Here is a 14185-nt window from a genome sequence, read left to right as displayed (position 1 = left end):
CTAACAAACAACTAATGTGCAAAAGAAGATAAATTCTGCAAATGAAAAAATTAAATAATACTAAGAACAGGAATTGTAGAGTTCTTGATAGGGAGTCCATAGATTGAGGAATCGGTTCAGTTCAGGTGAGGGAAGTTATCTGTGCCGGGACAGAAGCCTGATGACTGTTCATGAATCTGGTGGTGTGGGATTTACCTCCTGTACCTCCTTCATAGAAACATAGAAAGTAGGCGCAGGACTAGGCCATTCGGCCCTTCAAGCCTGCACCACCATTCAGTATGATCATGGCTGATCATCCAACTCAGAACCCTGTACCTGCCTTCTCTCCGTACTCCCTGATCCCTTTAGCCACAAGGGCCATATCTAACTCCCTCTTAAATATAGCCAATGAACTGGCCTCAATTGTTTCCTGTGGCAGAGAATTCCACAGATTCACCACTCTCTGTGTGAAGTTTTTCCTCATCTCGGTCCTAAAAGGCTTCCCCTTTATCCTCAAACTGTGACCCCTCGTTCTGGACTTCCTCAACATCGGGAACAATCTTCCTGCATCTAGCCTGTCCAATCCCTTTAGAATTTTATACGTTTCAATAGGATCCCCTCTCAATCTTCTAAATTCCAGCGAGTATAACCCTAGTCGATCCAGTCCTTCATCATATGAAAGTCCTGCCAACCCAGGAATCAATCTGGTGAACCTTCTTTGTACTCCCTCTATGGCAAGAATGTCTTTCCTCAGATTAGGGGACCAAAATTGCACACAATACTCCAGGTGTGGTCTCACCAAGGCCTTGTACAACTGCAGTAGTACCTCCCTGCTCCTGTACCCGAATCCTCTTGCTATGAATGCCAGCATACCATTTGCCTTTTTCACCGTCTGCTGTACCTGCATGCCCACTTTCAATGACTGGTGTATAATGACACCCAGGTCTCGTTGCACCTCCCCTTTTCCTAATCGGCCACCATTCAGATAATAATCTGTTTTCCTGTTTTTGCCACCAAAGTGGATAACTTCACATTTATCCACATTAAATTGCATCTGCCATGAATTTGCCCACTCATCTAACCTATCCAAGTCACCCTGCATCCTCTTAGCAGCCTCCTCACAGCTAACACTGCCGCACAGTTTCGTGTCATCCACAAACTTGGAGATGCTGCATTTAATTCCCTCATCCAAGTCATTAATATATATTGTAAACAACTGGGGTCCCAGCACTGAGCCTTGCGGTACCCCACTAGTCACCGCCTGCCATTCTGAAAAGGTCTCGTTTATTCCCACTCTTTGCTTCCTGTCTGCTAACCAATTCTCTATCCACATCAATACCATACCCCCCAATACCGTGTGTCTTAAGTTTGCACACTAATCTCCTGTGTGGGACCTTGTCAAAAGCCTTTTGAAAATCCAATGGTACTTCCTGATAGTAGTAGCAAGAAGAGAGCATGCCCTGGATGGTGGGAGTGCTCGATAATGGATCCTACTTTCCTGTGGCAGTGCTTCTTGTAAATGTGTGTATTGGTGGGAAGGGCTTTGCCTGTGATGGACTGGGCTGTATCTACTACTTTCAGTAGACTTTCCTTTCCTAGGCATTGGTGTTTCCATACCAGGCTGTGATGCTGTTATATCATTGTAATGGTGGGGATACCATTGTAAGTAACTAGAAGATAATACCATACTTTTCACAATTAAGTATAACCAGACAACTATGATAAAGTCGTGGTGTGTGGGGGCATGGAGGAGTGGGGTAGTGGCTGATGTTGATCAGCCTTACTGCTTGGGGAAGTAACTGTTTTTGAGTCTGGTAGTCCTGGGTGTGGATGCTACGTAGCCTCCTCCCTGACGGTTGTGGGACAAACAGTTCACGACAAGGGTGATGGGATCCTTCATGTTACTGGCCCTTTTCCAGCACCTTTCTGTATATATGTCACTGATGGCGGGTAGGCTGGCCAAAAGAAACTGCCGGCAAATTTGAAACTCGTGCAATTGTGGATAGTTATTAACTGGGTTAGGAAATTGATTGAGCGGCAGCAATCAAAGTAGAAATGAAAGGTAAGGCAAGATGGACCCACAACTATTTTCAATCTAGGTGTGAACATGGAGCCAAGTGAGCCAATAAAAAATATTGTAATTTTAGGTAGTATAGATGGAAGCACAACATTATAATCAAAAGTTAATAAATGGATTGCAGTGACAATAAATCAGAGGTCATCCAGATTGAACCTGTAAAAGACATTGTATTTTGAATGATAAGGTTTAGAAACAGTAGAGAACCAATGAACTTTGGCTGTCCAAGTGAAATGTCATGGACACAAGGATCAATCGTACAACTAAATAGAATCCTGGCATTTAGATCAAGTAAATTATATAAACAAGTGAGTGAAAGTTGTGTGAAAGCAATACAATGCCCAGCCCTGGAGTCATGGAACCATTTCTTCTACAGAAATTCAAAACCCTAAGCAGAACATTTTCTTTTCGATGTGGACCTTTGTTCCTACGTTATTCAACAGTTGGTGTAATTTTGCACTCAAATGGGCAATTATCCAGACTAATAAAACATAACACAAAATTTTTCTTTCTTTTCCTGGTTGACCAAACTAGTAACTAGTGGCATTCTGCATGGATCGGTGTTGAGACTGCTTTTCATTTTATAAATAAACGATTTGGATGACAGAATTGATGGTTTTGTAGCAGGTTTGTGGATGATTCAGATAGGTGGAGGGTAGTGTTGAGGAAGCAGGGAGTCTTCAAAAAGACGGACAGATTGAGAGAATGGTCAAAGAGTGGCTGATAGAGTGGTAGGGAAGTGTATGGTTATTCATTTTGGTAGAATAAATAAAGGTGTAGGCTATCTTATAAACAATTCAGAAATAACAGGTGCAAATGGTTTTGGGAAGCCTCGCAACACACACAATATTCTGGAGGAACTCAGCAGGCCAAGCAGCAGCTATGGAAAAAGGTACAATCAACATTTCTGTTGAGTTCCTCCAGCATTTTGTGTGTGTTGCTCAGATTTCCAGCATCTGCAGATTTTCTGTTTGGGAATCCTCATGCATGATTCTCTAAAGGATAATTTAAAGGTTGAGTTGATGGTAAGGAAGGCAAATGCAATATTATCATTCATTCTGAGAGAGCTATAAAATAAAAGCAAGAATGTAATGCCAAACTATACAAGGCATTGGTCAGCCCAGACTTGGAATTTTGGGTCCCTTATCTAAGAAAGGCATTGAGAGGGTCCAGAGGAAGTTCACAATAATCACCCTGGGAATGAAAAAGTTAACATATGAAAAGTGTTTAATGGCTCTGGGCCTGTACTTGCTGGAATTTAGAAGAATGGGGGGAGGGGTTAGAATCTCATTGAAACCTATCAAATATTGAAAAGCCTAGATAGAGTGGACATGGTCAGGATGTGGCCTATAGTGGGGGAGTCTAGAACCAGAGTCCATTTAGAACAGAGATGAGGAGGAATTTCTTTAGCCAGAGGGTGGCAAGTCTGTGGAATTCATTGGTATAGATAGATGGCTGTGGAAGCCAAGTCATTGGGTATATTTAAAGCGGAGATTGATATATTTTGATTAGTAAGGGTGTCAAACACTATGGGGAAGAGAGTTAATGGGGCTGAGAGGGATAGTAAATCAGCCATGATGGAATGGTGTCGTGGACTCCAAAGACCAAGCAGCATAATTCTGCTCCTGTCTTATAAAATAAATATAACTAATCATAGTTATTTTACAATTAGATTCCCAGTTTTCAGAGCATTCCCTGACTCAGCTTATGACAAGTACTATATATCAAGGAAAAATCACCACATTGGAAATAAAGTGCAAGAACAACACATCATCAAGCAATAATATTGTATCAATTTATTAAACATTTCTATGTAAACCAATGGGTCAGAGTCTCAGAGGAAACAAGTGGCAAATATTCAAATCAAATGGCTTAATTTCTCGCCTTTGTGATGAGCTTTTTAAAAAAATCGGCCCACGGTATACAACTCCTGTAGTTTCTGGTCTGAATTACACTTTGCAAAAATACTAATGAAAGTGGACTAGAGCCAAAGGCTCACTTGCATAGTCTTAAACACCATGTTAAGACCAGTCTGTAGTGGGCAAATGGGCTTTGAAATGGAAGTGTTGCAGTTACAGCTGGAGGGTACATTAACTTAATCAGAACAAAAAGGAGTCCACATCCATGAGCCTGCCAGAAAATGGGAAACTTCAGAAGACACTAGTTTGATTAAATCCAGGCACCTTAATTCTGAGAGAGTATAGGTGGTATTTCTGCAATGCAATCAGAGCACGTAGTAAGGAGAGCCCAGAGTGGGGAAGCGTCTTGACTGGTGGGCAACATTTAGAGGGCAATGCATTTCTTATTTCAAGCAGCTGATGAATTTGAATTATCAAAAGAGTTTTTAAGATCTTGGAAGTGCTTCTCAAACTCTATAGATGATGCACTGAATTAGTTGACACATGGTGGACAGGAATAACTTATTGGAAAATACCTTCCCTTCCTCTCCAAGTGACACTTCAGAAAGTTTTCTGGAATGGAAACAGCATGGACTCAATGCTTGTGCACCAGCATAGCATGCAATGGTTCCAGTACAATGGCCATTAAGTTGTCTTTTAAATCCCTCTACTGCTCTGCTGAAGGTACACTATGGTGATAGACAAGGTAATGGCTTGTACCTTGCTCTCGAGTCGCTGCAGCAACGTTCTTGATTTAAGTGCCTCAGACACAGCATTTATAGCACAATGCCTTATGATCATTCCTAGCACAGCCTACTTGGCCAAACAGCACCTCCTTTTAAAAGCCTCCATTATGATCCCTGGAAGCACTCTGAATGTTGCAATTATAAAGGGTCCTCCTTACAGAATGATAGCAGTCCTTGTAGCAATACATTTCACCCCACTCATAATCAGTACAAGGATCCAGACACAAGATACTTTATTCGTTTGTTCCCAGTTTTCTTGGAATCCATTTTATTTTGCCAAATATACAACACGGAACACCACTCCTGCAGTGCTCCTTTTCCATTCACTGCTCGTTCTGTTGGCCGTCTGTGACACTTGATACTGACCCTTGGCCCTTGTTCACGTCACTGATGCAAACCCACTGGCCTTCCACCGATTCTTTCCACAAGCTGACCTGCGGAGACAAATTGGTAAAAGCAAGGTGCAGGGTTTGAATTAGGCAGCAACTCTACCAACAGCACATTGTGCTTTCCTAGCTGTGGCACACAGAGTGAGGGGCTCCGAGAATGCTACACATCAACCATCAAAAATTTAATGTTTGATCAAAAATGTCCAGAGGTTTTTTAAAAAAAAATGTCAGTATTACTGACCACATTGCTGTCTGATTCATGTTAATCCAAAACATCTTCTAATGTACTTAATGAAGTAAACCTACCATTTAGCCGCTATGCAATCCTGGACCAAATCCACATGGTTCATTTCTAACATCCTCTAAACCCCTCACTGCTAAAGCCATTCACTGTCTTGCAGAGCCAGAGGCCCAGGATCAGTCCTGACCTCCAATACTGCCTGTGTAGAGTTTGCAATATCTCCTTGTGGATGCTGTGTTTACTCCCACATCCCGGTGAACTGCAAGCCAGTACGATAATTGGCCACTGCAAATTGCCAGCAGTGTGCAGCTGAGTGGCAGACCCCAGAGGGAGTCTGAGAGAAAAATGAGAACGAGAGAAAAATAAATTGGAATTACTGTAGGATTAGTGCAAATAGCTAATCAATGTGGATGCAATGGACTGAGGCGCTGTTTCCTGGCTGTATGGTTTTTGACTCAGGAGTAGTTGGATTCAGGAAATGGATGTCATCTGAACACCCAATTTAAATCAGAATTTTGCTGACAACAATCATTTACAGTTCATGATAAACAAGTAAAATGTTAATACACATAGAGAAAGAAGCTCTATGCATACAGAGCCATTCACAATCTTAAAATGTGCGAAACAGTTTACAGTCCACGAAATAAAAGGAAATTCAGCCAGAACTTCAAGAAGAGAACTGTTCCATAAGTAGTAGTTTTCGTGACGATGATTTGAGAGGTAAATATAGTACATCTTTGACTGACTCCTAATACATCATGGAATTTTCTATATCCGCATGAAAGGTAACACCTCCAATAACACAGCATTCTTTGAACAGTGTATTACAATTTCAGTCTTAAGACTATTGAACCTACAAGGTGAATTCGTTCAGTTAACCCAGCAAAGGCACTATTCAATATAATAAGTCAAACAGTCCTAATGGAATCCATGTTCAATAAGAATTGGTGCAGAGTTAATTATTTTTGGAAGCTTCAACCGATGCCAGTGATATTCTCTATCCCCAAAGACATTCTCCTCAAACTCATATTGACAGATGAGGGAACAACAGCAATTAACTTCTTGTGCTGCCCTCAACAATTTAATAGCTATTCACTGCCCACTTTGAGAAAATGTTACTGGCATCTCACTGGTATCTTCAAAAGCAAATCTGAGAAAGCACCACCACCTTTAAGAACTAAAACCTGAAAGAAATGCAGATACATAAAATAGACTGAAGATGTACGTGATGTGAAAGGAAACCAGCAGGCAGTGAAATGTTTCCTATAATCAGTACCAATCATCTATTCCTCAAAATGTGATTGACCACCCATATCCCCGTCCAGGTTCACCTTTTTTATGTATAGTGTAACATTTTTTTCATCTGTCAGAGACAGAAATGGTTTCAGTGTACTGAGCAAACATTTAGAAACTGTGCATGAAACAGATGTTGTAAAGAGCTAAGATATTAAATAAAATATTGATTTAAAGCATACAGATGAAAATACCCTTAGCACCAAAGAACTAAATGTGTGATATTGGCAGAATACAACTGCAGAAACCTAATGTCAGTGGAGTACTCAAAGTATTCCAGTTCAGTGAATTGTAGACAGATTTACAGACTGTCAAGGATGAAGTGACAGGCCTGAGTTGCAATACAAGCATTAAGATAATTTATATGATATACGTCAGATCAGTCAGACTGTGCTATGGACCATCATCTAAAATCAAGGTAACACTTTAGTTTAGATCATGAATGACAACTTCGAGATTAGTCAAATCAGTTCAGAGTCCAATTTTAAAACACACTCAATCATTCCATGAATTCTATGGGACAGGCCAGTAATGAATCCAAAGGCCAAATATTCTGGGTAGACCATAATGGTATTCTCTTAGGAATAGAATAAGAGTTGTGTACAAACTTCTTAAAGAGCTTGACAGTCTAGATGCGAGGAGGACATTTTCCCTGACAGAGGAGCTAGGCATCGGGTGACACAATCTGAGAATATAAGACTGAGGAGAGGAGAAATTTATTCACGCAAAGGGTTAGTGAACTGATGGAATACTATACCTGGAGGATTATGAAGCTCAGCCATTTTATTAATTCAAAACAAAGATCAATAGATTTTATGGGCATTTAGTGAATCACGCAGTGTGAGGATAGTGCTGGGAAATGGCACTGAGTGGAAGATCAGTTGTGATATAATCATGGCACTTAGGAGGCTTTCAGATATGCACATGAATATGTGGGTACTGGAAGGATATGGATCACGTGCAGCATAAGAAATTTAGTTTAATTTGACATCATGTTCAGTGCAGACACTGTGGGTTGTAGGGCCTGTTCCTGTGTTGTATTGCTCTTATGATTTTGATAAATGGTGAAGGCCTGAAGGGCTGGATGGGCCACTGTCGTCCTATTCATTAACATATCAAATACAAGCAATGTTACCTTGTTGTCACCTCCAGAGACCGCCAAGATATTGCCAGTGATGGACCAGCTGACGTGCCACACTACATCATTGAACTTGTGCAACAGTTTGTGCGTCCATGTGTTCCCAGCAGGATCATCACAAATCCAGATAAAAACTCGGCCATCCTATGGGGATTAGAAATAATAGAAATGGAACCATATAGTCAACATGAAGGCTATCCAGATCATCCTGACTACAGTGACTTGGAAACAGTTATCCTCCTAGCTCTTTCCACACAGCCAGGCAGTTTACATCTAAATACATATCCAATTTCATTTGAAAATTAGTACAGATTCTGTTTTCCAAGCTCACTCAGGGCAAATAATTCTACATCCCATCAGTTACTCTTGGCAAGTATCGTAACCCTATGGAGATGAAGGGAGATCTTACAGAGGTGTACAAGTTTATGAGGGTATAAATAGGGTGAATGCCTGCAGACTTTTCCCCCTCAGGTTGGGTGAGACCAGAACTAGAAGTCAAAGGGTGAAAGATGAAATACTTAAGAGGAATCTGAAGGGCAATTCAGAGGGTCCTGTGAGTGTGGAATGAGCTGGCAGCAGAAGTGGTAGATAAGAGTTCAATTGTAGCATTTAAGAAAGGTTTCAATAGGTATGTTAATGAGAGAGGCATGGAGGGCTATGTTTCAGGTGCAGGTAGACGGGACTAGGCAAAAAACCATGCTGGCAAGACCAAAGGGCTTGTTTCTGTGTTCTATGACTCTAATGACACTTCCCATATCCGATACAGAGAATAAATTCATTCAGGTATCAAACCATCACTTTTACAGTCAAGGATTTGAATGTGTAAATCAAAATTAGCACTATGATCTGACTTCAAAAATCCTAATGGCAAATTAAAGTACTACAGGGTGAAAGATAAATCTACATCAGAAAAGGAGAGATAATACTAAAATACAGCTCAAAGATTTCAAGTGCAATGGTAATATTTTAGGCGAAATCTTAAGAACAGTCTTGATTTATGCATCCATTTTCAATCACTGCTTCATCAATTCCTTGCTCTAACCAAGGAGTTGCTCCATTCTGTGCACTAGTCACATATGGATAAATAAATTTTTATTAGAAATGAAAAAAAATAACAGAATCCTCATGCAACTAATCTCTTTCTGCTTGAATTCAAAAAAAGGGAAAAAACATAGTTATCCACTCTGAGTGTTTCACTGAAAACTAACAATTTACCTATTACAGAGCACCGTGAGCCTATTCAATCTATAAGGCCCATGTCAGATCCCAGCAGGACAATCTATCACTCCTGATCCCCTTTCTCCCTCTACCTCTACAACTGATTCTCTCTCACACACCCATCAATTTCCTTCAGGTTCTTTTGCTACTTACCAAGGTAAAGGGGCAATTTATAGTAGACAATTAACTTGCCAGCACCCTTTTGGGATATAGCAAATTTCTATAGATGTACGTGGCCAGCATTGTACGTGGCATCACCATCTGGTATGGAAAGGCCATTGCACAAGACTGAGAAAGTTGCAGAGTGTTTTAAACTCAATCAGCTCCATCACGGGCACTAGCCTCCCCACCATCGACGACATCTTCAAAAGGCGATGCCTCAAAATGACAGCATTCATCATTAAGGACACCCACAAGCAGGACATGCTGTCTTCTCATTACATCCATCAGGGAGGAGGTACAGGAGCCTGAAGACATGCACTCAATTTTTTAGGAACATCTTCTTCCCTTCTGCCATCATAGTTCTGAATAGTCCATGAACATGTGAGTGTGTGTGTGTGTGTGTGTGTGTGTGTGTGAGAGGGTGTGGGTGTGGGTGGGTGTGTGTGTGGGTGTGGGTGTGTGTGTGTGTGTGTGTGTGTATATATATGTGCATGTATGGATTCTGGTTAACTGAGACACATCGTGACCAGTACATTGAAGTAGTGAAACCATTTCATTTTCACTCCCAGCCATTTCTGGTATCTCAAAGCCTGAATGCTTGAAACCATATTGAGCAGAACAATTCTAAATTGTCCTACTGCTTATTGAATCTTGAGCATCTTTAGTCTCAGTGTTTTTTTCATGATATCTATTGCTTGCATGCTGGGTGTTTAGATATTTTTGATGACATCTCAATCTTTGACAACACTCAAATGATAATTATCAACACTTAAATAGGCTAGGAGACAGTGACAATGTCGATCAGTGACAAAAATCACTGCTTTGTGAACAAAAGTGCATGCAACTGATGCTATTTAGAAAGTTCGCTTTAAGCACAGTGTAGTGTCTAACAGCCACACAAGTTCTCGTAACTGACACTATTCCATAGTGTCCCAAATAAACAAAGGGAATCCCAGCTATTATCTCGATTAGTTTTTGTTCTTTAAATGTTGTCCCAAATAAGCTGCTGTCCTGATTAACCAATGGCTCAATTAACTGGAATCCACTATGTACATTTTACACACATATATATATATATAGTGTTGGCACGTGGCCAAGTGGTTAAAGCGTTCGTCTAGTGATTTGAAGGTCACTAGTTCAAGCCTTGGCTGAGGCAGCATGTGTCCTTGAGCAAGGCACTTAAACACACATTGCTCTGCGACGACACCGGTGACAAGCTGTATGGGACCTAATGCCCTTCCCTTGGACAACATTGGTGGTGTGGAGAGGGGAGACTTGCAGCGTGGGCAACTGCTGGTCTTCCATACAACTTTGCCCAGGCCTGCGCCCTGGAAACCTTCCAAGGAGCAAATCCATGGTTTCGTGAGATTAACGGAGCTCCTTCCTATTCATGTCTGGTCATTCATACTTGCTCAGTAAATATATGAAGGAACAATGACGTGTCAGTGTACTCAAGACAAATTTATTAAGTATGTGCAACTACTCAACAGGTTTTACTAGCTCACACTTTATTAGCCTCATGAACTGGCATCTTTTGAAGAGAGGACACACCATTCACTCCAAGAAGTGCAATGTGCCCATTCATCCATCTCTGAACACAAAACAAATTGCAGTTGGATCTACAGTATCTCATCGGACTGACTTGCTCTTTGCTGATGTCCAAGTGGAACTGTCTGTCTGTACATCTCAGATGTATTATGCTTACCTGGGAGCAACTAGCAATTGTACTTGTGGGAAGCCCTATAGATGGAGCCCAGGCAACATCTCGAACCCAGTCACTATGGGCTTCAAGCTTTTGATCCTCTTTCCATTGACCTTCCTCCTCTCTGTGAAAGACAAAAATACGTTACTGAAGCAGAGTATTTTAAAACATTACCAGAAGCAAAGGTTCACAGAAAATACGTTGTGCACAATTTACTGGGAGAATTCCTGGGATGTGCAGAATACTTCAATGTGTAAAACAGCCCAACATGCTACTTTCAATTGTGATGACTAACTTTGACAATGAGCTGAGGGAGAATTAAGACAGAGCACCAAAATATTGCCAAGTGCTTGGTTTTAAGGGATTCTAAAAGAGGAAGAATGAGGAAGCAATGCTTAGGAGGAAAATTTCAAGGCTTGGGATCTAGAAGACTGGAGATATAGCTTTCAAAGAATGTGCTAAAAACTAGATGCAATGCAAAGTTCATTCACCCAGATAAATCACTTTGAGAAAGGACTGTCACTAGGTGCATTTATCATAATATAGAAGTTATGCTGAAGGGAGAAAAATCAGACAAAAGCAGCTCCCTTTGATGAAGTACAATTCACTGCTGGTAGGGAGCACATAATCTCTCACATGATTTCTATCACCAACACCACAACTGCAACAGTATTGCAGTAATCCTGGTGTCACCGTAGAAAATGCTTTCCTTTACATAAAGCCAGATTTGAAAGAACTTCATCTACATTATAAACACAAGCGTTTCCACAGATGCTGGAAATCCAGAGCAATACACACAAAATACTGGAGGAACTCAGCAAGTCAGACAGCATCTTATGGAGAGGGATAAGCAGTTGACATTTCAGACCGAGAGCGCTTGTCAGGACTGGAAAAGAAGGGGGAAAAGCCAGAATAAAAAGGTGCAGGACAGGGGAAGGAATACAAGCTGACAGGTGATAGGAGAAGACAGTGAGGACAAAGGTGGGAGGGTGGAGGAGGGAAGGATCAAGTGACAAGCTGGGAGGTGATAGGCAGAAGAGGTAAAGGGCTGAAGAAAGAAGAATCTGACTGGAGAGGAGAGTGGATCATGGGAGAAAGGGAAGTAGAAGCACCAGAGGGAGGTGAGGAGAAGGGAAGGAGTAAAGGTGGAGCCAGAATGGGAAATGGAAAATGAGAGAAGGCAGAAGTTAGAGAAATCAATGTTCAGCCTGTCAGGTTGAAGGCTACCCAGACAGGATATGTAATGTTGCTCCTCCAACCTGAGTGGCCTCTTTATGGCACTAGAGGAGGCCATAGACCAACATGTCAGAATTGAAATGAGAAGTAGAATTAAAATGGGTGGCCACTGGGAAATCCCGCCCATTGTGGCAGAAGGTCCTTGACAAAGCGGTCCCCCAGTCCATGTCTGGTCTCACTATAATAGTTGTTTATGCTGAAGCATTTCATCTGCCCATCATTATGAAAACCTGACTAACACTTCTACTTATCAAGATTTCCAATGACAACACATATACAAATAACCATGAATGGCAGAAACAAATTATAAACTGCAATAATCAGAATTATTAGTCACAGGCAAATCTATTAAGAGTATAGAAAAGTCATACAGTGCTGGTCTAAGGAAACAGATGGGCTTCTAGGTGACTGCTTTGAGAAGGTAAACTGGTCTGTGTACAAAGACTCAGCAGCCAGCCTGGATGAGCAGTGCGGTCACTCGAATTGGGTATGATGATCTCCTGAGGGGTTGTCTATTGGTGGGTCCTCAGGTGGCCAATCCAGGATCCATATAGTTAGGGTCAATTGTGTGTGACTTTGCTGTTTGATGTGGGGAGGCTGATGCACGGGCAGCTACCACACAGTCCTGGACAGATTGGGGTCAGGGTCCAGTGGCATGGAGCACAACATGACAGGGAACCTCTCACTGCTGTTGTGATGTGTCATCATCTTCTGCCATCTCCACCTTTGGATTGCTCTTTGTCTGGAAACTTCTTAACCTTATCGGCGTGGATGACCCTTACAGGAGTAAAGCATCAGAAGGCATCGCTTTCAGGATCTCAGGAACTTACAAGCCTCTCTCCCAAGACATGTCCTGGGAAAAGGGGATCATAGTAGATGAGTACATCACTACCATCACCTACATGTTTTATCAGGAAGTGTGCTGAGGACTGTGTACCACAGAAGACAATCTGGCTGATTCGAAACCGGAAACCATGGATGAACAGGGAGTCTCACTCGCCTCTGAAGTCTAAGTCTGCAGCATTCCCTGACCTTTTCAAGAAACAAAGATATGATCTCTAAAGCTATCAGAGATAGTATCAGTCCAAAATCGAGTGTCAGTTACGCCGTCAGCTGCAGCAGAGCTTACATACTATATTGGGTTACAAAATGAAGTTGGGCTGCATTGCTGACAACAGCACATCCTTTCTAGATGAGCTTTTGAACAGAAGCGAATGGGTATGTCACTACCCACTTTCTAGTCTCAAATGCACCTGAACTTACAGATACAAAAATCAGTTGTTCGGAGCTTGAACCCTCAGAGAGCATCTGGCCCAGATGGTGTCCTGGCCATGTGCTTAGATCCTGTGTAGATCAGCTGGCGGGGCATTTGCAGACAATTTTTCACCTCGCTTTGCCTCAGGCTGTGGTTCCCTCCTGGTTTAAGACAACCACTATCATCCCAGTACCAAAGAAAAACAAGATAACATTGCTTAATGACCACAGCCCAGTGCCTCTGACATCTACCATCATGAAATGCTCATGGTATGCATCAACTCCAACTTTCCAGACAACTTTGACTCACTGCAATATGCCTACTGCTGAAATCGGTTAAAGCAGACACAACCTCTCTAGTCCTACACTCATCCCTGGAGCATCTGGGCACTAAAGACACCTACATTAGACTACAGTTTATTGACTATAGTTCGAGGGAGTGAACATCCACAGCTTGTCCTAGTCTAACCACATTGGTGTCATGGCCAAGAAAGCTCACCAACATCTCTACTTCCTCAAGAGGCTCAAGAAATTTAGCATATCCTTACCAATTATTATTGATGCAGCATAAAAAGCATCGCATTTGGATGCAGAATGGCTTGATATGGGGCAACAGCTCTGCGTGTGACCACAGGAAACTGCAGAGTTGTGGACTCCACTCAGCACGGACCACCCGTCCTTCAATGAACACTGTGTACACTTCTCAGTGCCTCAGTAAAGCAGCCAATGTAATCAAAATACTCTACCCAACATGAACATTCTCTCTTCTCCTCCCTCCCATTGGGCAGAAGATACAAAAGTCAGAAAGCATGTATTAATAGGCTCAAGAACACCGCTTTGTTATAAGGCATT

At 41.8% G+C, this 14185-nt stretch overlaps 1 protein-coding gene across 1 annotated transcript in view; it reads right to left on the bottom strand.

The window, feature by feature from the left end:
• Positions 1-3829: 3829 nt before the first annotated feature.
• sec13 (SEC13 homolog, nuclear pore and COPII coat complex component) overlaps positions 3830-14185 on the bottom strand; it is a 54615-nt gene continuing 44259 nt past the window's right edge. The window contains exons 7-9 of the mRNA XM_072280665.1: positions 10847-10967; positions 7759-7905; positions 3830-5134 (exon numbers count right to left, since the gene is read on the bottom strand). Of these exons, the coding sequence (XP_072136766.1) occupies positions 5024-5134; positions 7759-7905; positions 10847-10967 (379 nt within the window). The 3' untranslated portion in view covers positions 3830-5023. The remainder of the gene's footprint in view (positions 5135-7758; positions 7906-10846; positions 10968-14185) is intronic.

The sequence above is a fragment of the Mobula birostris genome, chromosome 16, assembly GCF_030028105.1.
Source record: "Mobula birostris isolate sMobBir1 chromosome 16, sMobBir1.hap1, whole genome shotgun sequence".
Taxonomy (NCBI): Eukaryota; Metazoa; Chordata; class Chondrichthyes; order Myliobatiformes; family Myliobatidae; genus Mobula; species Mobula birostris.
The sequence above is the reverse complement of the archived record's forward strand: the minus strand, read 5'-3'. Positions and strand labels throughout refer to the sequence as shown.